Genomic DNA, 23,919 nt, shown 5'->3' with positions numbered 1-23,919 from the left:
ACAAAGAGAACTGGCACAGGATCATTTGCTTGATAACTGCAAAGAAAAGTCATTTGTTAATATCTGTAATTGCAAAGTAATCCAGTGACCGTGACTCAAAACAAAATTGATTTAATTACCAAAGCTGAGCCCCCTCTGTATTTAGTCAGTTAATTAGTTGCTCGACAATCATTAGACACACAAAGAAGACAATTGAATATAGGCTTTCTTGGATATACCTGAGAAATCTACTAACTCATATTCTCTTCCCGTGTGCCAGATCATACCCAAAGAAAACGACACGCGCTCCACTCTGATGTACAAATACGTTATCCACGAAGACTCGGTGCCCGTCAACAACAACAACGTGATCCAGGAGGACACGTACGAGTGGGCTCTCAAGAGCTGGTCTCCTTGCTCGAAGCCCTGCGCCGGAGGTAAAGAACGCATTAGAAAGACAATATGCTAGCATCGTTCATTTGCACTTCACACAGCATGGACATAATGAATTTGATTTAGTAATTGAACATTTGTTTTTCTTTATTACTTGAGGCTACCAATACACCAAGTACGGCTGCCGGAAGAAAGGCGACACCAAGATGATCCACAGGGGCTACTGTGACGTCGGCAAAAAGCCCAAACCCATAAGACGCATGTGCAACCTGCAGGACTGCACGCAACCCCAGTGAGTGTGTTTTTTTATTTTTATTTCACATCAATTAATTGCAATTGTGCCGAGCCCTCATCAAGGCCTTCAATTTGATGACTCGACTTAATAATAATAAATTGCAGAAAGAAACATTATGTCATCACATAAGGTCATATTGACTAATTAATTCTCTGGAAAGCTCTTATTGAGGCCATAAATCTGAGTTATGTATTTGAATTTCACATGTGGTAATCATAAATACATTAGCACGGCGTGTGTGTGTGTGTGTCAAGGAGCAAAATGAAAATTATAGACGAGCAAGTTCAAGGTAAAGGCCGGAATTGCGTCTGAACGAAAATAAACTGGTTTTAAATAAGCCCAGGTAAAATAAGATAACTAAGATAAGCTATGATAAAAGATAAACTATGCTAAAATAAGCTAAGCTAACATAAACTAAGATATGTCTCCCGCGTGAGCCTCGCCATTTTTTTGCAGGTGGATCTCGGACGAATGGGAACATTGCACGCGCACGTGCGGCAGCCTGGGCTTCCAGGTGCGCACGGTGCGCTGCGTCCAGCTGCTGCACGACGCCGCCAACCGCTCGGTGCACAGCAAGTACTGCAGCGGCGACCGCCCCGACACTCGCAGGCCCTGCAACCGTCTGGCCTGCCCCTCGCACTGGAGGACGGGAGCCTGGTCCGAGGTAAAAGGGATTTTAGTCCTTTAAATGATTTCTTATCGTTGCATTCAAGAACTGATTTAATACGTTTGATATTTGTCAATCTAATACTTGCCTGATATTCTTTGCTAATTTGGCAGCGTCACTTTTGCTCTCAGGCGATGTGTGGCTCATCTCCAAAAGTTACAGCTCACAGCTTGTAATCTTCAAACATTCGGAAAACTAAGACGACAGGCTGTCACACATGGAAAATGTTTTTATTGGGATTAAGAGTAGGAAAGATGCAAACAAATTAACTAATTAATTAGCCAGAGTGAAAGCCTTTAATTTGAGGCATCACATGATTTGGTGTTTGTGTTTCTGTCAGTTTTTCAAGCAAGAATTTTTTTTTTTATGGTTTCATCATCACATGTTGGCACGATGCCAAAGCAGTCGGAAATCTCAAAAGCTATCCTCCATATTTTCATTTTTTTTTTTTTACCGTAAGAGGTGAGTTTTTATGTTTTGAGGATACCCACCTCAACATGTAAGGGCATTATATCATTTTCTGAGTTATGGAGACCAACTAATCGCAAATCTCCACTTGTTGCGCAGTGCTCCGTCACTTGCGGCGAGGGCACGGAGAGGCGACTGGTCACCTGCCGAATTGGAGACCATTGCGGCGGAGACAAGCCGGAGAACGTGCGCATATGCCGGCCTGGACCATGCCACGGTGAGGAGAAATTTAAATCAAATGGAAATTTAGTCAAGATATGCGCGTGTGTGTGTTTGGGGGTGTCAAAACATCTCTTCGGAACGAAAACCAATTTTATGTTTTAAACGGTATGTGATCAAGGTAGTTTTATTTATTTTTTTATGAAGCAGAATCCAAAGCTATTTAATTGTATATGCATGATTGTGTTTTAATTATAAATGTAACTACTGTACATCAAAGTTGCTACGGCAGTCGAATGCATTAACCGACCAGCCAGGACGACGAGCTCGTCTCTGACAGGCATTCTGGGACACGCTGACAGTTTGAAAAGTATCTCATCTAGGCAGACATTTTCTGCACCACTTATTCTGCACGGGGTCACCAGAGGGCAACTGGAGTCTTTCATCTCACATTCCACAGTAGTCATCAATGAACTCAACACACAGTTTGGACACATCAGAGAAAATTTCGTCAGTCACTGTAGGGTTGTTGTTTTTAAACAAACGGAATGTTTCATAAACTCTGGATAATTTATCATTTTTAATGACCAAATACTAAATGTGTTTTTATATACATCAGAAGCAGCTGAATTTACATATTTTCAAAGATCTCAAAGACGATTGAGCCAATCTATGTGTCTTTATGAACATCAAAGACAGTTGACTACCGTAAACCGAGCCTGCTTACGTAAAGACAACGTAGAACTCAGTGAACCGGGTGTTTTGGCCAGAACAAGTGATCGATCCTCTCTTTGAGGCTCGTTGCTTTGCTCTCATATGTTGATGCCCTTTGATTTTTCAGACGAGCCCTGCCACGGAGACAAATCCATTTTCTGCCAGATGGAAGTTTTGGCTCGCTACTGCTCCATCCCGGGCTACAACAAACTCTGCTGCGAGTCATGCAGCAAACGGGCGACAGGGGGCACTTTTTTCTCCGAGCCAGAGGACCACGTACGCTTCGGTTCTGCTTCTCAGTTGCTGGAGACGCTGATGGCCAATGCCACACGCGCCGCTAAACAACAACAAAATGCCAGCAAACGGCAACAAAATGGCAATAAGCCACAACAAAATGGCGGGAAAGCGCAGCAAAATGGCGGGAAAGCGCAGCCAAATGGCGGGAAAGCACAGCCAAATGGCGGGAAAGCGCAGCCAAATGGCGGGAAACAGCAACAAAGTGGTCGGAAACAGCAGCTAAACAACGGGAAACAACAACAAAACGCCGGCCGATCGAGACTGGTCACCACGCCTGCCCCACCCAAGAAAGCCAAAACGGCGCCAACGCCCCGGAGGAACCCGAGGGACGCCGCCCACGACGAGAGGCAGCGGCCCGCGGGTGCCGGCTTCACCGACAGCCGGTGGCCCACCACGTACTCGCAAGTGGAGAGATGAAAGTGGCGCCTTGTTTTAATGGGACTACGCAGACACAGCAGCTTCATCCTTCACCAGCTAACATCAACGACGACGTCATCATCAAAGACACAAACAAAGAGGTGCTGGTTCACTTTGTTATTTAGAGTTACCGAGCTGTCGTAGATAGGAAGCCAGAGCAGTTATTTCACAAAGGGCACAAAAATTTCAAGGGATTTTTGTCAAACACAAAACCATTCAAATCACAGAAACGCTTTCCGGATGTCAAACAGAAACCTCACTTTTTTTTTACTTTAATGTTGAGCAACAAAAGTTCTTACTGTCATAAGATGCGGAAACGACCCTGACAATGTTGAGATGAAAATCGGATAATTTTTAACAAACATCAAAGCCAACAAAGTTCCTCGAAAATCCACCGTGTGTTATTATCGTCAGAGAATTTAGTCTCGATGAATATACGCGTTTGAATAAATATCAAATCGGAAAGGCCGTTTACTGTAAAAATACATATAGTTACATATAGTTCATCAATGACCCTAATAGGTTTGACTTTTATACATAAAAAAAATATATATTTAGTCTTCAATGAGACTTAAGCGATTTCCCCAAACATCAAGGACAGATACGTTTTTGAGAAAAGCAAGGGACACACGTTGGAAGACAAATTGGACTTTTAAGAACTTATTGTGTGTCTTATAAGACATCAAAGATAATTTCAAGTCTTCAATGAACCTTTTAAAAAAAAAAAAATTCAAAAACAACTACTCTTGAAAGAAGTAACAAAATATCACATTCAATTTAGTCCCAACAAACCGAATCATACCTGTTTTCATAAATATTAAATATTTATTGTTGCTATTTATTGTCTTCTTGAACATCAAAGGCAGTTGCTCTTTTTATTCAAATCAAAATTCTTCATATGGCATACTTAGTACAAGGCGATATAGAATTATGACATGACAATGATTTTGTATTTACAAACTGGATACTCTTTTACTATCTCAGTGTTTAAAAATATGAAACTACGTTAACATATGTGTTTGTACCTACCTGGATGTAGCAGCTGTAACTTTCCAAAGCTACAGCCACAGCTAGCTTTGTCTTAGCTTCACTCACTGAAAAGAATTTTTGATGAAAACAACGCACAACAGCTACACGTTTGCCGAAAATATTCTCTACTTACACATTAGCATGTTTAGCATGTGCTAACAGTCATCCGCCTAGCATGGGTGGATTTTACAAATGATTTTGATTTACCATGGTGCAACACAATCTTTTACCTTCATTAGCATCTCGAGCAAGTCGCTCCCATCTTTACCCTGACCTTTAGCATCCTAATGTGATCACAAGTGTTGATCATTTGGATGGGCGTTTTTTACAATTTTTTTTTATTAACAATGACAAATGGAACATTCCGAACCTCCTACCAGAGAATTCATATTTGATACTTGAATACATGCTAGAATTAAATGTAGCGTCTCGCTATATCTGCCCATTTCTTCCGTTTATAGCTTGGCTTTGCTCACACGTCCAACATTTTAGCAATGATCTAAATGGCGTTTTTGATGACTGAAGAAGACAACACAAAGAAAACCAGAAAACAACAACGGATTTCCTCACAAGCACGCCATGCATCTGACTGCAATAAAAACACAACACAACAATGTACAACAATGTATAGTACGTGTATATAGATAGCATTGAGTGCAAACATATTTATTGAAGGGCGGTGCTGATTGCGCAATAACATTTTTTTTACTTTTCCAGCAAGATTCTCATTTTTAAATTTTTTAAATGATTTTTTTTTTTAAGAATACTAGGATAGAACTGACATTGTTTTTTGCAAACAATTAGATGTAAATATACACGCTCAATTTTGAGATGTTTGTCACCAGGCTGTCTTTTCACAGCTGTTTTTGTTCTTTAGCAACTGACCCGACCAGCGCTTCACGCTAACCGCTAGTGTAGTTGTTAGCTGCGCGTCGCTGCCGAGCTTTGTAATGACGCTAGTCGCGCAGGACAAAACCCCTGAGCCTCCTTCCAGTACTGTATCCATACAACCTGTGCATTGTCATGTCTCCATTGTGCTTGTCTTGTGTATTTTGTGTAGATTCAAGTGTACACTACTACTGATGCTGTTTGTTGGAATGGGGAGCACATAGCAATAAAGAATAGGATCAACATGGCCGCCTCGCCGCTCTTTGTGCTTTTTGTTTTTTATTAGTCAATGGATATAAAAGATAATGGATCTTTATGAATTACAGATATTAACATTGATGAATTACCCACCTACAAATATAGGTGGACTCGACAGGACGGTCAAGTAGAATTAGCACTAGCATCGATGCTAATGTCATCCAGTGTTTTGATTGGTTCTATCATTAGCCACGAGTTTATTTTGCAGTGAAATTTAAAAAAAAAAGAAAAAAATTGCTTTACACATTCGGTGAGTAACCTCCCATAGTTTATTTAGTCGGTTCCTTTCACTAAATTGAAGATAATGAAAGCGCCTGCCGAGTAATTTGCTGCATGATGTGATTGTTCATGTTTTAAGCAACTGCCTGCAAAGCACACAACACTCAAACGGAACTTCTCACTGGCAATAAAATTAATATTCCATTATGGCCCAATTGTGTAGCTGGAAAAAGAGATGGAGCTAATATAGGGGGATTATTCTGCTTGTTTTATGTAAACCATTTTAATACCTTAGATGACGTCCCACTTGGTTGTATGGCGTCCCTCTGCTGGTCTTTGTGTAGCAGCAGATGGACTCTTCTTATAAAGTGCAAAGGGATTAGCAGAGAAAAAGAAAGTGGATTTCTATAAGACGGCAGAATACGGATGTTGCTTCCAATACTTTAGAAAAGGGAAAAATGAAATGCAAACTAAGAAGCGAGTGCAACTGGGAATCGGGTGAGGAAGCGGCTGATGCCTCTTGAGAAATGGGAAGAGACAAAGCTGTCAGACAGCAGCAATGTGAGCAAGGCAAGGCAAAGATGAGGAATGGGGTGATAAAGATGAGGCAGCCAGGAGGTGCAAGCCAGGAAGTTTTTTAACTTTTCAGATCAGAGTGAAATAGTGAATATATTTCTGACACTTTAAGGTGAAGGAAAGTGTCTGTATTGTTCATTGATGGAAAAAACTTCTGAAAGTTTCACATTTTATTACATTATATTACATTATATTATATTATAAAGCAATATATATGTACTATATATTTTTTTTTTTTTTGCAGTATACATTAGTGTTATTTGTGGTGGTATACAGTTTCATTTTAATTTTATTAAACGTTTTATTTTTATTTTATTTACATAAACGTGACTGATGGGTTCAAGTGTGAAAAGAAACCAGAAAAAGACAGCATAAACTGAGCAGTTCAATAAAACACCAAGGTTGGGCGCATTTGTACCAACCCCAAAGGCATTTATGGATCCGATTTTTGCGTCGTTGTCGTTGCACGGCCTGCTACATTCGTTCTAACTACTTTGTAGCGTTACATGTTAGAATATTGCAGCACAAAAACAATGGAAAATCGATTGTGGCTTACGGCTATGAAACATACATCCATTCAGTGATTAAAATGTCATGCTAAGGCTATATCGTCAATATATTTTAGTGTACATGTATGGCAGAATGCCTTTGAAATCAATTGTGACCTTGCCCTGACCTATAGGACTACAAACGAAGGCCCGATTTTGCCACGCACCAGCTTCCTTAACGTGAACTCCCTTTTGTTTATTGCTAGCACATCATAGCGTTACTAAGGCAAATATCGCTCACCCACTCTCAATTCTAATGAGTCATTTCACTAAATCGTCTTGAGCGACGTCACTGGCACAGCCAGCTGGTGGTGGTAAAAATGCTCTGAATTGAAAAGCTTTTAATGACTGCCCCAGGAAATAGACACTTGTGAATATTGTTGTGGCAGTTTCAATGGAATACTTTTCCGCTTGTTTTTTCCGCCCAAGGGAATGATGTCAAAGTGAGACAAAATAGTGCTGAGATGGAAAGAAATGATGTGAACAAAAAAAAAAAGGCTGACTCAAGTGTCTTTTGGGCGGCTGCGTCAATTTGCATGACAGTGCTGCAGCTGTGTACAGAGCAGCTCTCAATTTTTCCTTATAATCTGTCTTCTACCACTTTGAGTTGTACTTTTTTTTCCCCTCCATTCAGCGTTAAGCTATTCAACAACAAAAACTGTACAGAAAACCAAGAAGAAAATTTGAAGATCTGACTCACAAATAAAACAAACTGTTGGTGTTCAGATCTAAATTCCTCTTTGGAAATGGCCAAATTGTCCCTAAAATGGCTGCTTCAATCTAAAATGAAAGATGTCCTGTCTCTTTTGACACTATTGTGGGTCTTGTTATGATAGATGTGCCTACCAAATCTTATGTTTGAAATTGAACCTGACTTGGGGGCTTAATTCTTTAAATATTCTGGACAATGCTACTGAGCCAAAATGGCCGCTCAAAGCCAAAATGGCCGCTTCAAACCAAAATGGCTGACTTCCTGTGTCTTTTCAAACATGGCTTCTTGAGATGTTTCTGGTGGTCTAAATGTTAAACTCTCTTCTCTTTTTGTTAGTCTATTTCTGAAAGACCTACCTACTAAATGTTATATTGCTAAGTGAACCTAGCTTCAAAACCAAAATGGTGTTTTAAACCAAAATGGCTGACTGAGACTTTTTGGGCATGGATATTTTTTGTGTGGCTTTAATAACGAAATTCCAGGGGGCACTACCGAGGTAAGATCTGCAATGTTTCCCATTGTTTGCGCGAATAACTGAAACAAAAAGTGGGTTTAAGTCTTTATTGTGAATGAGTAAAGAATCGCATCATTTGCATGGTCGCACCACACACACACACACGAGACAAAAATGAAGTGAACATAGCAAGCAATTCAGTCCTCTGTACATACACGAAAATCTCAAATCCAATTAGACGAGTTTGAAGCAGGAGGCAACCTTTGGCAGGCAGAACGTGAAATCGATACGCACACTTTCACATACATTTGATTGTACACGCAATGATATTTTTCCTTGGTACGTGCATATGACGGAGACAAGGCATTGTGGGTAGCCAGTCCATGGAGAATCCACGATAATCCGATTTAGACTGATCGAGTTGTTGCCATGAAGAACGTCAAATGTATAAGACACAACATTCCTTTTTTTTTTTTGTTACATACAAACTTCTACGCCTGCCCCTTGAGTGCCTTGTCACAGCGTCGTGTAGCTTAAGACGTTAACAGTTATTGTATATTGTGATTTTTTTTTCGTAACGCATTGTAATCGCTACATCGTAATCCATTAGCCATCAAAATTTTCGGTTCCTTTTATTTTTGTATGTTTTGTTCCCTTGAAGTCAAGATGCTACATTTTGTAAGTCAATAGCTCAAATCAAGATGTACTAATTGTTACTGTCGCTTTTAATTGATTTAAAATCAAATTTTGATAGGTCAGACATGCAAAATATGGAGGACTGAAAGTGCCACCAAAAAATGAATACATCATGAAATGTTTATTTAAAATGCTCATTAATCAATTAATTAAATGTCATTTATTAAGAAAATATGGAATTATATTAATCAAACAAATGAATAAATGCATCATTAAATAATGAATTAGATGTCTCATTAACCATATATATATACTATATATTAAAATATTGTAAATAATAAATTAGATGTCTCTTTAACATTGTATATATATATATATATATATATATATATACATATATATTGATATGTAAAATATATTGGCCCATGCAATATGCCTATTGCAAAGACATGCAATAAGTTTGCTATGGAATTGTTTGCTTTTATCTTTTCTATATTTATTTTTTCATCCACAAATAAGTTTATTTCTGTGCCACGTTAGTGAGGCTTGATTATTGCAAAGGTGTGCCATGGCATCCGCAACATTTTACTGTATACTATACAATATAGTAAAACTGCACTTTTTGAGAGGCCTTTTATAAATTGAACGTAACCTGTGCAATGAACAGACCTTTTTTGTAGCTACATAGGCAACGTCTTGGATCTTTGCGTTCCATTTGGGAAAAGTCGAGAGAAAAAAACAGTGTTGAAGTTTCTTTTTTTATCTGGAGGCACAGCAGTTTTTCACCGTCTTGATTCGACTCAGCCGTCAAATAAAGCAAAAGACACCAGTCTAAACCGCCAAGACAATCGATGAGGTAACCATAGATCATGTGATGAGTAGCCCTTCACAAATTAGCAGGACAACTATCGTGCCCCGAAATCGTTAAAACACAGTTAGAAATACTACATGACATTAATTCAACACAAACACACACACTCGCACGTTACACGTCCACATGCAGACTTGACGCAAGTACTTTCTAAACGTTCATCCACGTTTACAACACCGAAAACATTTTTTAATCTTTTCATTACGTCGCGTCACAGGCACAAAAATGCAATACATTCCCTAAAAAAAAAAGCACTCTTTTGTTTTTTAATGGACTTTAGTGTCCAGTCATTGTCAGGGAGCTGTTCCTAATATTTTGGCCCTCATGTTGTTCAAAATAATGATTCAGTCCTTTCATTTCAAAAGTTTCTTAACATTTGAGATCTTAAAAAATATCACATACAAAATACAACCTTTTGAATTATTCAGTCATTGTATCTTGTTTTATTGTGCTTTTTTTTTTTTTTTTTTAACTGAAAACATCAGTCTAAATAATATGAATAAATAATTTTTGTATTTCAGCTGGAACGAATTTGACATGATGATCAATTTTTCTAATGGGAACACGAATGTGCACCGAATGACGTGAGATTAAAAACGTGGAAATATATGAGGTGTTGAACACTGCACACAAAAGATACCAAGCTGGCAGTGGAGGATCGCTCAGGCAGAAAATTGAGAGCCCCCCCCCCCCCGAAAATAAAAAAAAAGCTTGAGGGTGCTGAGTTGTCCAAGTTTAGTTTGTGCAGCACCCAAATTTACACTGGATGAAAAAAGGATTACAGGTGTTATGACATCATCAGGCCCTGCCGACCGCCCACATGCTTTATCTACTTAGTTACGTTCAGCGCCAACCCGCTGTGTATTATGTGAAACATCTTGTCGGGAATATATTTCAAATCATTTACTTTCAGTCTGTTCAGCTGGAGACTTTTTTGTGATTAATTAATCATATTTAGTGAAAACGATTCTTGATTGATTCGAACAACTGATTCAAAAGGCATTTTTTAGGATAATAAGAGGTGAGGCATCTTTTTTGTTTTCTCTATCAATTCAAGTACTACTTAACTTCGAATTAATTATTGAAACAAATCAAGGCTCCAAAGGTGGATATAAAAAAGAATCAAAAATGTAACCATTTAATCTTAGTCCATGGCCTTATAAAAGAAGGTGGCCATTGAATAAAAAGCTTTCTCCAGCATTGGCTTCAGCTTTGTAGGCTGATGATGACATAAGAGGCGGATATGAATGAGTTTCGAGGAGCAATGCATCCTTTGTTCCTGGCTAGTGCTAACACACAAAGCCATAATTGGTTACCAAGGTGTCTTTGGAGTACCAAAATGAGCAGAAAATATGTTCTGGCACCCTTCTCTATAATTATTTCATGAATGTCAGATCTTTCAGCTCTCTGAAATGCAGCAAAATTAAAACAAAAGTGAAGAAATGTTTGTTGATCACCCCAAATTGGTTTTGTTTGGATTGGTTAGCTTAGCATGCTTTTTCTCGGAGTAAGATGTCTGGAAAAATAATACTATTTTGATTATGGGGTGGAGGTTTCCATTCTAAGAGCATCTTTCTAGATGCTCCCACCAGTTGTTAGCTTAGCAGGCTAGTTTGTTTTCGTAGATACTGTTTTAGTAGCTTTGAACGTGATCCCGCTAAGCATCCACAACAAATCATACCTGCAAAGTGCTATGAAGTTGGCAGAGGTAATGACTTAGTATTCCCGCTTCTGAAATCTGCATTGCACATTGTTGAGGATATGCCTTTATACATTTATACATGAAGTTTTTGGGAAGGTCGGTGCCTTCATGAGTTCGCAGGGTACGATGAAGCTCGCTAGCTCGTCGTCATTTCCTCGGAGGTAGCTTCCTGAAGAGATCGGCACTGGGACGGAAAAAACCACAGGTCGCTTTAAATTGACACGGCTGTTACGCCGCCGCTACTGCAGGAGCCCTTCTCCAAGTCCTCCAGGACCAAGTCCTGCTCCGCAACCTGAGGCACCCGCCTAGAGCTGCTTTTGTCCAGGCTGTTCAGCGAGATAGGCTCAACGGAAGTCTGCGCGTTATTGGCCGGCAGCACCGAGTTGGGCTGCAACCGGTGCGAGTACGTTTTCCTCCGCTGTCCGTCAGCCGCGCACAGGCTGAACTTGAACACCACCTGGAAACCCCGGCGGAAGTTCTCGTTGAAGAATCCGTAGATGATGGGGTTGACGCTGCTGTTGAAAAAGGCCAGCCAGTGGGCGAAGGGGTAGATGTAGATGTTGACGATGCGGTACTGTTGCTCGGTGAGCCGGGCGTAGTCGCTCAGCATCATGAGGGTCCACAAGGGCAGCCAGGATAGGATGAAGAGCAAGGCGACAATCAGCAGCATCTTGATCACACGCTGCTTCTTCTTGGAGACGCTGTGGCGGTTGTCGTGACCGGGCTTGCCGCCGGTAGGCATGGCGGTCTTGAAGAGCGTGATGCCGATGCGAGCGTACATCACGACGATGAGGGACAGCGGAGCCAGGTAGATGTTAGCGAACAAGACGGTGGTGTAAACCTTGCGCATTTCCTGGTTGGGCCAGTTCTCCCTGCACCAGTAAAAAGGAGTCGTTTTGTTGTCGTAGCCCAGCAGCACCTGGACGCTTTGCTCCTTCGTCACCTGCAGCATCACGCCGGACGGGCACATAATGGATATGGCCAGGACCCAGATAACCACGATGATTAGGGTGGCGGTGGAGATGGTCAGCTTTTGTTTGAATGGGTAGACGATGCATCGGAATCTGTGGAGGGATGGAAACAAAAGGGAATGAGTGAAGGGAAAGTGAAAATAGATATTTGACATCTATAGCCGTCAATGGCAATCCCGACCGTGGGATGAAATGGTGCAGGGTCTTGTCACATTGGAGATAAACTCAAGTCTCCCCCCCAAAAAACTAATGCTGATTAAAAGTCAAGGTCTTCTGAAAATAAGTTCGCAAAGAAGGCGATCCCAGGAGAGCTTAAATCCGACGCGCTTGACAGACATCCGAGATGACACTGCCTTCTCTCAAAGCACTCCAGACTCGTCCTTTCCAGCGGCACCAGACGACCTCGGGCTGGCCTGAATGACAAGAGGCACTACGAAGCGTCTGTCGCTATCGTACCGGCGGCCTTGTCGGTCGGCCCGTCGACGTGGCCGTTGTGAAACCCACCGCCAATCAGAAAGAAGGATGAAGGATGTGGATTGACGGGGCAACTGGTCTTGAAAGTAGGACACGTCCAGACGGACAAAGGACCAAGAACAATCCAGATGATGCTCGTTACAAGGCAGTGACGATGATGCCAGAGGTTTGTGTCACCCTGTTTGTGATTGATTCTCAACCCTTGGTACTAGAAATGCTAGTACCGGTTTTTACCAGAAATAGTACCTGTCCACGGCGATGGCCACCAAAGTGAAGACGGACGCCGACACGGAGATGCCCTGCACCATGCCGCTCATTTTGCACACCAGGCTTCCAAAGGGCCACCCTGAAGACAGCACAGGACAGGAGGGACAAGACAGAGGTTTGTATTTACAGGCGCCGGTTGTTGGTTTCACCTTCCATACAAATCTTTAATTTGCTGTTTTCTTGTTTTACAGCCCCCACAAAAAACTCTGTTTACTCTTAACTTGCTTCCTCACAGCTCGCTTGCTTCACATCCACCCACTTCATCATTTTTATTTTTTTTGCCAGAAAAGCTTGAACTCCTTTTTGGCTCCCTTAACCTGCTTCCTCACTCCTTGCTACGAGGTAATTTGAACCAAATAATGTTAGGTTTTCTTTTATTTATTTTTTTAAGGCAAAGAAAAATTAAGTTGACGTTGCCTTCCTGAGGCACAAAAGCTGATGGCGGCCTTTCCTTTCATGTGATCCCCTCACACACATCAAACCTCTCATTATTGGCCGATGATTGGCCTAATAATCATCCAAATGATGCACGGGAGGTAAACGCTGTCATCAGATAGCCGAGCTTGTTGCCCGTCCTCCACGGCGGAAGATGACGAATTCTCATTGTCGCTAGTGATCTTCTTTTGAAGTTCACAAATGGCGGTCATTAGAGACAAGAAAGGTCGTGGAAATAATTCCAATTCCAATTAAAGCCGTAAGCACCCGGGCGATGGATGGATGGATGGATGGATGGATGGATGGATGGATGGATGGATGGATGGATGGATGGATGGATGGATGGATGGATGGATGGATGGATGGATGGATGGATGGATGGATGGATGGAATATTTACCTGTAATAATGTTATCCAGCAGTGTTGTTGGCATGCAGAAAATGCCCACCAAGAGGTCACTCACAGCGAGGTTGAGGATGAACAAGTTGGTGACGGTGCGCATGTTGCGGCTACGCAGCACGATGAAACACACCACGCCGTTGCCGGCCATGCACACCAGGAAGATGAGCAGGTAGGACACGATGAAGATGGCCGCCGTGGACGGGTGGTGCAAGTAAAAGCCCACGTAGGTCACATTGTTCTTGGGAGGAAGGACGTCTTCCTCCGAGCTGTTGTAAAACGTCCAGTTGTCCAGTTGCTGGTTCATTTTCAACCTTGAGAAGGAAACAGATGATTGACAGCTTTTATTTATTGAGCCTCGTCCCAGGAAATATTTCAACCCAAAATATCTTATCTCTGTTTTTCTTCTTTCTGCTTAATCAACCTTCCTTTGGTGGCAATCCACACGTCCTTGGACGTCCATACTCTATTCATGCATGACCGGAGAAATATGAAGCTATTAACCACTTCCAGTTTTTCATTACTGATATTTATGTGGACTGTTTTGTTAGCAGTTGTCATACTCTTGGTTTTCCTGATGTTCAGGTGGAGAACCATCTTGCTGCTTTAGCTGCGATGGAAATGGCACACTTATATGTGCTTCCAAGTTAGCATTCTTAATGATTTATTTACAGAGAAGCAGATGTTAGCTGCACTTCCAAGTGTATAGGATATAACATAAGAGGCTCACCTATGCCCTTAAAAATAAAAAGACGATTTCGGACGATTTTTCGTAAGAGTGATTGAACGTCATTATCTTATATTGGAAGATGTTCATATTTTTAAAAAAATCTGAAGTAACAGCGCTAAAATATCAGCCGAAATCAAAAATAATTTGTACGATTTTGTACGCCCAAAGCTTGAAGTCGACTAACAGCGAATCCTTTTATCACTATCGAAGACAAGTTAGTTGTTTTGGCGAACATGTAAGGCATCAGTCCACATTTTGAGAAAGTGGCCAGTCTAAAAAGCGAGCAAGGCGAGGCGCGTCAAGAGCAATTGCAGCCTTCTCGTTTACCAAACCGAGTGAATCAAGCGCTTTCAGATCTTGTCACTGAGACGCTCCACCTCTTGAGAATCCATTTAAGCTGTTTGGGGATGTCAACCCAGATGGGTGACACGCTTGTATCTTGTTTTCTTAAGTCTTCCATCCCCACTGTGGATGGAGAGACTCCACGTGATGTCTGTTCGTGACACACATTTCACTGCCACTCAGTCAACGCTATAAATCACAGACTTCCCCCTGAGAAAAGACCCCGTAGCATCTTTTACGCCCACCCACTCGATCCCCCACGACACCCTGCCACCCCCAGGCGGGGGTGTCACTACGTGGCAGTCGACGCGCTCCACCGCTGTAATTAGTATTTAGGCTAATTTGTCCCTCGGCATAAGGTTTAACACTCCAGGCGACGGCCATCCAAACATCCATCAAAGGGAGTCAATTGAAAAACAAAATGGCGTGTTGCCCGTTGGAACCCACGGACAAGTTCCCATGTGATAGCTGCTTCCAAAGCTGGAATTTTCAAATGTTCCATTGGCTCTGCCGAGAGCTGTACCAAAAATATCCAAGTGTAAGCTCGGGGGGAAAAAATGAAACTCACCATTTGTCATAATGCATGGTAATAAACAAGTCTCTTAGTCCCGCTTCCTCTTAAACATAAGTGACAGTTAGTAGCCACACGGGGAATCCAATCGATCATAACTTGACTGTATACAGTACGGCCCTGTTGTTTCTCTCCATTGCGTAACAGCCTCATCCCGAGCGTGAGTTTATCCCGAGCCCAAACCGTCTTCTCTACCTTCTGCCACAATGATAGATAATTGCGTGTCATGTTAAGCAACATCGCTCACAGTTCTGGACGCGGAGTAAGGACAAAAGGGCAGAAAAAAAAACAATGTGCTCAAAGGTGGGGGTGTTGGGTTAGGTCCATCAGTGGACCGGGTACAATGGACCCACTGTGCAGCTACTCAAACGAAGATGATGGGAGGGGCGCATGCACCCCAATGCTTGGTGACTTTCACAATGCAATAGAAACTGAAAAGCTTGAAAGGTGAAATAAAAACATGTTTTTTAAGAATGAATATAAATATCGGAGAGCCATACACAAAATAAATACAAATATCATTATAAAAGATGAGTGGTATATTTAAATAAATTAAATACATTTAAATATGTAAAATTAGTATAAACACAACTAATACTTGGTATCGTTCACAGTGAAAAAAATAACATACAAATAATAAATACATGAATAGATAACAATAAACTAAAACGTAAAAACCACAAATAAATAATATAAAAACTGAAAATACCTACGTAAATATGAAATAAAATAAGTTCCACAATTTAAAAACATATATGTAAAATAATATAAAAATCATTTTTTTTAAATAAATAAATAAAATAAATAAATAAATAACCTTATAGCTGGCCAAAATCCAAATTGCAAAAATTGTAAAAACAAAATATCAACAAAAAATAATAATACATAATACAATAAGAAAATAAGAAAATAAATAAATAAATAAATAAATAAATATAAATTAAACTGTTAAAAATATAACAAAATAAAATTACACAACATGCTGAAGGGAACACTTCCATAATACAAAATATTAAAAACTAAATGAATGAAAAAATATATACAAATAAACACATGAATAAAATAAACGTAGGAGACATAATTTTTGTGACTTTCACAATGACATGCATTGCAAAAAAAAAGTGAAAGATAAAATAAACTAAATGTATGTTGTATGTTTATTCTCACAAGCAAGAGAATGGACGTGAATCTCGCCAACTAACATAAGAGACACTCCTTTCAAATACCATCCAAATGAAACAAAACCAGCAGGACAGCAACTTGCCACCTCAGTTACTCCAAACTGAAGCATCTCACCTTTTTGGGGGGCGGGGGCTTTGAAACTGCACGTGTCCGCCACACCTCTCACCATGAAGAAAAGAGAAAAGGTTGACGGTACGAGTCCGGCAGGCTGCGCGTGCACGCTTGCATCGTGGAGACGAAAGATGCGCTCAGCCCGCCGCTCTGAGCGCGAGTGGCCGGCTGACGGCGGCGCTTGGACCCTTTTTAAGGCCGTGACGTAAAAGCCCAAAAGGGAGGGGCTGGGAAGCAGATGAGGAGGAGAAGGGTGGGGGTGGGGGGTGGGGTGATACCCTCATCAAGCTGTTCGGATGTGCGCCCATAGTGATGCTGCAGGTCACAGCTGGTGTGAGCTTTTTTTATGTATGCAGTGTCAGTAAGCCTGCAACGTGGAAGCTGTAATCTAGTGTGAAGAGAGAAAAAAAAAAAATGAGGGCAATTCCCCGAGAGATGGGCGAAGCCAAGCAAATTTCACGCGTCGAGCGAGCTTCATTCAGATGCACGCTTGGATGACACGTGAAGGGAAAAGGATGAGGGGTTTTTTTTTGGTTAAAAAATACTCATTCACGGTAAAAAATAGAATTTTTTTTTTTTTTAAACGGTTGCAACAGCCATATTGGCGCGTTAAAGACTTTTTCTCGCAACTTTTCTTCTCAGCTAACTTTACTTGCTTCACTGAAGGCTAAATTGACTTTGGCTTGCCTTTCGGTCGTTTGAAGATTATCGAAGACTCCTGCTCGCTGCTCCTTTGACATTGCCTCTTTGCGGCCACTTTCCTCCCCATCCTTTCAAGTCAAGTACGTGTGTCGATGGCCAAGTCATTAAAGCGTTAATTAATAACGCCACTCCACTGTTATGATTTGGCCGTTCCCTTGTGAGGCCTGTCATAGATGAGTGGCTTTGAATGGCTTTTTTATTTTTCAAAAGTGACTACGAGAATGGAAAGTAATCATTTTCAAGGTTAATCGAGATGATGAATGAGTTATCGTGGCGACTCAGGGGGCTGGGGTCATGAGAATCGAAACAATTTTTTGTCGTTCGTGGCAGTATGGCGGACACGTGCATTACGTGAAAACATTCCGGGCGCCCGAATTTTTGTGGGGCTTGTTTTGTGCAAATTGGCTCCAAATCGACCCAAGAAGCGGATCAGTCTTTTCAGACCCAAATGTGTTTATTCAATTTATTTTTTTTGGAAGTGTTTCTAGATTGTATTTGGGTTACATTCAACCATTTCAGAGTGTAGCTCGCTATCAAAGATAAATGAACAGAGTTGACTCCTACATGGGATAAGGCTTCTCAAAAGCACCTGCCGAACTGGATTAACGTCACGGCTTATGAAACGGACTGCAAATGAAATAAGACGGCATGCGCTCTTTCTTGTGGAAATGAAGCCCGTCCACAGTGTGAAAGGGGGCGTACAAGACAAATGACTTCCCGCTGGCTTTCGTCTTCACTTGTGTATCGCGGCTGCCCCGCTCTGCTCATCTTTTAATCTGTATTTTCATTCACGTTTACACTCGCTTGATTTCTAATTTAAAACGCTGATCATTTCTGCGTGATTCGCCCCATTTTGTCTTAAAGTTGGAAAATCAATCATGATGTCATCGCTGATATCCAATCAGCTTCTCGCATGCTGAAACGCTCCTCCTGTCGGCCAATCGGGTTTGAGTTCCTTTTGCGTTGAGCAATTAGCTCCCAATAAAAGGACAGGAGAAAAGCTGATCGGTTGGCAGGGAACGGCTGCCACGTGCGAGGTGTCAATGATTTACAACCGTTCAACCGCGAATATGGCGGGGGTCGTAGTTTGCTAAAGGCCTTATACCGGCGTCTTTTCAGGGGTAGGGGATGAAGGAGTTGCCCCCGGAAATCAGCGGATTTCTGCGTGGCATGCGTGTCTAGAGAAAAAGCAGGCGTAAAGTTAAAGTTAAAGTTAAAGTCCCAATGATCATCGTCACACACACATCTGGGTGTGGTGAAATTTGTCCTCTGCATTTAACCCATCCCCATGTGATTTTGATCCATCCCCTGGGGTAGAGGGGAGCAGTGAGCAGCAGCGGTGCCGCGCTCGGGAATCATTTGGTGATCTAACCCCCCAATTCCAACCCTTAATGCTGAGTGCCAAGCAGGGAGGCAATGGGTCCCATTTTTATAGTCTTTGGTATGACCCGGCCGGGGTTTGAACCCACAACCTTCCAGTCTCAGGGCGGACACTCTACTACTGGGCCACTGAGCTCGCGGCTCATTAGGATCCTTTGGTGCAGTTGAAACACACTTTAATCAGCGGCAGAATACTTGTTGGCTCGTCGTCATGGCAATGTAACCTTCTCATTTTTTTGTGTCGGCCACAAAATGTCATTAAAATACCCACCTGTGGAAGAGGGCTAAGATTCTCAAGTGATTTGAATAAAAAAAAAAAAAAAAGGTTAATTAGGAACAATCACTGTCAGTCACTTGATTGGATAGGTCCTTTGCTGGTCAGCTGAGTTGGTTAGCTTGCTCAGGGTTTGTTGGTTGGATGGACAAAGGTCTGTTTGTCAAGTTTGGCAGGCTTTGTTGGTTCAGAGAGCAACCTCTTAGCCAGGTTGGTTGGTTGTTAGGGGTTAGGTTAGGGGTAGGGTTAGTGCTAGGATTAGATTAGCGGTAGGACTAAGGCTAGTCAGGCAGTCAAATCAGTTAGCTAGTTCATGGGTGGTTATTTTGTAGTCCAAATGAAATCAAAGATGCTATTTTAGTTTTCCCATTTCATTTTTTTTTGGTAATTAAAGTCTCCAAATACATCAACATCTGGGCTAATGGCCTTTTTTGAGTGACTTCTGAGGCAGATTTTTCCCAGAATATTGATTTAAGTACGTATTAAGAGCAATCCACTCTGAGATCAATAGTGTTGGAACAATAACCCAGGACGAAACGTACCAAAGATGACCAAAAGGGAATTTCAACAAAGTCGAACATGTGAACCTAAGAAAGCATGACTGTTCTCACAAGACCGATGCGTCACGACTCGTTTGCAGAACACTTAATTGGCCCCGGCTCAGCTCACCGAGCCTTCTCTGCATGAGGTTCTTACCAGACGTGAGGTGCAGCCTGATGTAGGAGTACAGCTGGTTTTGCTTTTCTGAGGCTGTCCTTAGACTTGTTTGTATATTGTCGCAATGTTTCATCTGGCACAGAATCCAACATTAGCATTGGAGCTAATTATTGGAAATATTTTTTTGAGGCATCAGGAAGACTTGTTGACAACAGGTTGCTGGATTGATTTTCCTGTCAAAATTATTCCACCCCACCCAAAAAAAAAAGTATTTGAAAAACTAATTGGGGTAGTTTGACTTGTAACTATTACTTTTTTTTTAAAATTACTTTTAACTTATTTCTAAGAGAGTGATATTTGTGGTCTGCTCCACTCTTGTGCCCTCTGCGGGCCGCCGTCGACGACTTTGCGGCGTGGTGCAACGAAGCCTTGCAAAATTCCCACTGGGGAGGAATGACAAGAGGATAACTGCCACCCCCATAGAGGAAGAAATGCACGTGGCTGTCTCCATGGAAACATCACAGCTCGGTTGCCTCACTGTTAGCACGCACGCACGCACGCTTGTGTGTGTGTGTATTGTCACCATGATTCAAAAATCGAGAAACCAGGAGGCTCCCGAGTTGAATAGTTTTGTTGTCTTATCCTCTCGTTATCGCTTGAGTTTGATCTTTTCATTCTTTTCTCAGCCTCTGCAAACCTCTTGGTATTTGTCTTGTTCTATTCTAAACAAATTTGCCTTGACCTTGCTTGAGCACGATCAATAGTTTGTATGTTAGTCAACGTTTTAAAGACTGTTTTTGAATCTCTGCCTAGCAACAAGCTGTTTGGGGGGGGGGGGAGGAAATATCAAATGAAGTCTGAAGGGATGCTTGTCAGGTGTTGTGACCGTGCGAGCCGGATGCTAATGGAAGCGCTAATGGCAGTGGTCCCCTGCAGACGCTCTGTGATTTTGCAAAGCGGCGGGGCGATTGATGGGGGGAAAAAAAAGTCTGTTCATGTTTACGCTCTGCTCTTTGTTTCTCAGGCGGGAGAGAAATGTTATGCACAGCAGAGAGGAAGTTGCAGATACAGCAGGGATTAGATGAAGAAGAAGAAGAAGTGAGGGCGGGGAAGGGGATTTGCAATTCCATGTAAGACAAATCTGAAGCAGCAATACAATACAGCATTACACTGTCCTGTTGGTTAAAACAAAAAAAAAAACTACAACAGCCCACGATTGCAACAGATTTCAATCGCTTTTTTTTTAATGCTATTGTTTGCATGCAATAATATAATCATTTTAAAAAAGTAAAAATGAAGTGTTAAAACAAAACCGGTAAAAATATTGTGTATTTTTTTTAATAATGCATACAAATTATTTTTAAAAAATCAGGAAAATACAATTAACAGAAAAAAATTAATTTAAACAAAGTAAAAATGAATAAATAGCAAATGCGTAAAAATGAAAGGTCTAAAAAAGAAAATCTGCACCCTGCTTACACACAGCTACACTTGCCTTTCCCTCACTCTCGTTTGTTCGCATCGTTCCTGGAGTGTTTTTTTTTTGGACGTAATGAAAATGACGCGTGAGGATAAGTTATTCAGAAACTGAATAGATGGAGTATAAAATAACTGGAACGCTGACGCCTCATGTGACATCAGTAACGACAGTGCTCCAGTTTTATAAGCGTAGCAAAAAAAGGGACCCAAAAAAAAAAGCATCATCTCAAATGTGTGTAGTTAATCCTTGGATGTTTCTTTGAACTATTTTTACAGTAGGATAAGGCGGGATGCGCTCTGCGGATATTTGGAGTCGACTTTGCTGACGGGAGCTGAGTCAAAAAGCACAGCAGGCCTTAGCAAAAAAAAAAAAAAAGACAGCAGCTGATTGGCTGAGACGTGGCGCCGGCGTTCAGGCTTGATTCTTTGTGACATGTCTGCCTCTCCTTCACCTGCCAGACTGTTTGCTTGCCTAGAGGGGGAAGCGGGTGAGGAGACCAGGCAGGGCTTCATCTGCATGCCAAATTTTTGTGCTTCTACCTGCTCAAAAAGCAAATCAGGACAAGTCCAGTGCAACAACTGACACTCTACATTCAAATCAACTTTTGTTTTCCAGGCTGCTACGCTAAGCTAACTGCTTAAAGGGTTTCAAAGTATCTCAAGCAGGACAAACTTTCAAAATATTGTGTAGAATACAATCTCAATACAAAAGTTTTATCTAGGTCAAACTTTAACGTTGTTTTTCTGTACAATAGTTTCGTCCTTGATTGTTAATTTCTATACACTAGAGACCTTTGCAGTACAATAGTGGGATCACAGTATGTGATAATTTTCTTCTTGTTTAAATCCTTTGAAGACTGGATTTTTTTCAACATACTCTTGTGCACATGTGTTCAATCGAAAATAATGATACATATTTTGTGGCATCGTACTCATTTAAGTCGCCCATCCGTGGTGCGCATCATTTATTATTCATGTCCGATCGCCACATGCTGTGTCGCTCATGTTGTGAATACCGTACCGTCATATATGTGGCATTTCGATGATTCCATTACGCTGCTATAAAAGCAGATTCCCCCATTGCGAGATTAAATAAAGGCTTATTTCCAGCTCGGCGCCCTGTTGCATTCGGCATTGGAATAAGCAACGATGCGCTGACCGGCTGACTGTAAATGACCTACAGCGGATGCTGTGGCCCAGCTGGGCCATTTCGATTCCTGGCAGGTGGCAAGGTCTTTTGATGTGGAAATACCGCCATAGCGAAAAGCAGAAGGCCAATTAAAATGAAGAGTGAGGCAAAAAATCACAAGAAAGCACATCAAGTCGTGAGAAAAATATTGAAAAATCCCACAAAGAAAACTTTGGCTTAATCTTCCCAGAAATTTCAACTTTTGAGGTCAAACCTGTCCATCTTTAGGTGGTATTGTCCTCTGATGCTGGAGTGTGGGGAACGTCATTCCTGTTTATTTACCGTTTGCTAAGGTGCTAATGCAACTGGCAAACTCTGCCGCATCTTCTCGATTACCGAGAAAAAGAAACGATTTGAAGGCACGTGTCCGAGCGGGGAACAAGTCCAATCAGCCGCTAAGATCAAACGTTGAAAATTCTACAAAAGCAACCATTACTGATCCCGCTAACATTACACTGCAATGGATTTTTATATATGTGCTCCCAGACGGTTAATGGGAGTAGAATTGAAGGAGGCGACTGTTTGGCGCCTGTTCTATTTGAGCCAAGGGAAGCGACCTCATGCTTCCATCACATCCACCGCATTAACGATCCTTTTAAAAGGAGGCCATTCGGATGACTTCTCAGAAGGGATGGAGGCTCGTTACGCTGGACATTTAAAACGAGGGTCAGGGTTTTAAACTAGGGTGTCAAAAAAGGGTTAGGGTTTCAAACTAGGGTTTAAAACTAGGGTTAGGGTTTCAAACAATGGTTTCAAATTAGGGTTAGGGTTTTAAATATGTCACAAATATTTTCTTTAACAAGCATTTCCTCATTGGTGTACGGCCTACACCATCAACGACCCTCAATCCAGGTCACGGTTTGGGCATGAAATCTCTGCTTTGACGTCAGCGTCCGAAATTTCTCAAACTCGCTTGCTAATTAGACGAAATGCTCTCAATTGCGTGCCAGAGGAGATGCGGCGACATCATCTCTTTGTTTTGCTTCGGTTAATTAGCCGGAAATGATTCGATGGTTACGTCATTTACCATATAAAGTGGGGTTACCGGAAGCTATTGCTTACTTTCTTTTTGTAATAATAATAATAATAATAATAATAATAATAATAATAATTTAAAAAAATCACAAATTGAAAAGATGGAAAAAGTAATCATAATTAGGAGAAAATCATTCCGTTAAGATTTTTTTTCAAGAATAAAATTATAATTATCCTTAAGAGGAAACTTCTATCAAAATTTGTTGAGAACAACCTACGTTGTAATTAGACAAAAAAGAAAATCCAAAGTGACAAGAGGAACCAAAAGTAAATATGAAAAAGATGTATTAAATATTACAAAAAATGTAATTCAATGAATTATATTTCTGTCAAAACATCTATACGTAATAATCATATCAAAAATGTTTCAAAGCTGCGATCTCTCTGCTGCAATAGGCGGTAATGGACACAAGAGGGAGCTGTGCTTTCATTCATCAGG

At 41.3% G+C, this 23,919-nt stretch overlaps 2 protein-coding genes across 6 annotated transcripts in view; one reads left to right on the top strand and one right to left on the bottom strand.

Annotated features, from left to right (window-relative positions):
• adamts3 (ADAM metallopeptidase with thrombospondin type 1 motif, 3) overlaps positions 1-5,553 on the top strand; it is a 46,765-nt gene extending 41,212 nt beyond the window's left edge. For all 5 annotated transcript variants that reach the window (XM_049763023.2, XM_049763022.2, XM_049763025.2 and 2 more), the window contains 5 exons: positions 260-416; positions 532-664; positions 1,124-1,331; positions 1,902-2,019; positions 2,803-5,553. In XM_049763023.2, coding sequence (XP_049618980.1) covers positions 260-416; positions 532-664; positions 1,124-1,331; positions 1,902-2,019; positions 2,803-3,389 — 1,203 coding nt within the window. In that variant the 3' untranslated portion in view covers positions 3,390-5,553. The remainder of the gene's footprint in view (positions 1-259; positions 417-531; positions 665-1,123; positions 1,332-1,901; positions 2,020-2,802) is intronic.
• A 2,613-nt stretch (positions 5,554-8,166) lies between these two features.
• npffr2a (neuropeptide FF receptor 2a) lies at positions 8,167-16,948 on the bottom strand. Its single transcript, XM_049763317.2, has 4 exons — positions 16,768-16,948; positions 13,829-14,142; positions 12,974-13,073; positions 8,167-12,346 (listed from the first exon to the last, which is right to left on the bottom strand). Exons 2-4 carry the CDS (start codon positions 14,133-14,135, stop codon positions 11,494-11,496), a joined length of 1,260 nt encoding a protein of 419 aa, XP_049619274.1. The 5' UTR covers positions 14,136-14,142; positions 16,768-16,948; the 3' UTR covers positions 8,167-11,493.
• Positions 16,949-23,919: the final 6,971 nt, after the last annotated feature.

The sequence above is a fragment of the Syngnathus scovelli genome, chromosome 3, assembly GCF_024217435.2.
Source record: "Syngnathus scovelli strain Florida chromosome 3, RoL_Ssco_1.2, whole genome shotgun sequence".
Lineage (NCBI taxonomy): Eukaryota > Metazoa > Chordata > Actinopteri > Syngnathiformes > Syngnathidae > Syngnathus > Syngnathus scovelli.
The sequence above is the reverse complement of the archived record's forward strand: the minus strand, read 5'-3'. Positions and strand labels throughout refer to the sequence as shown.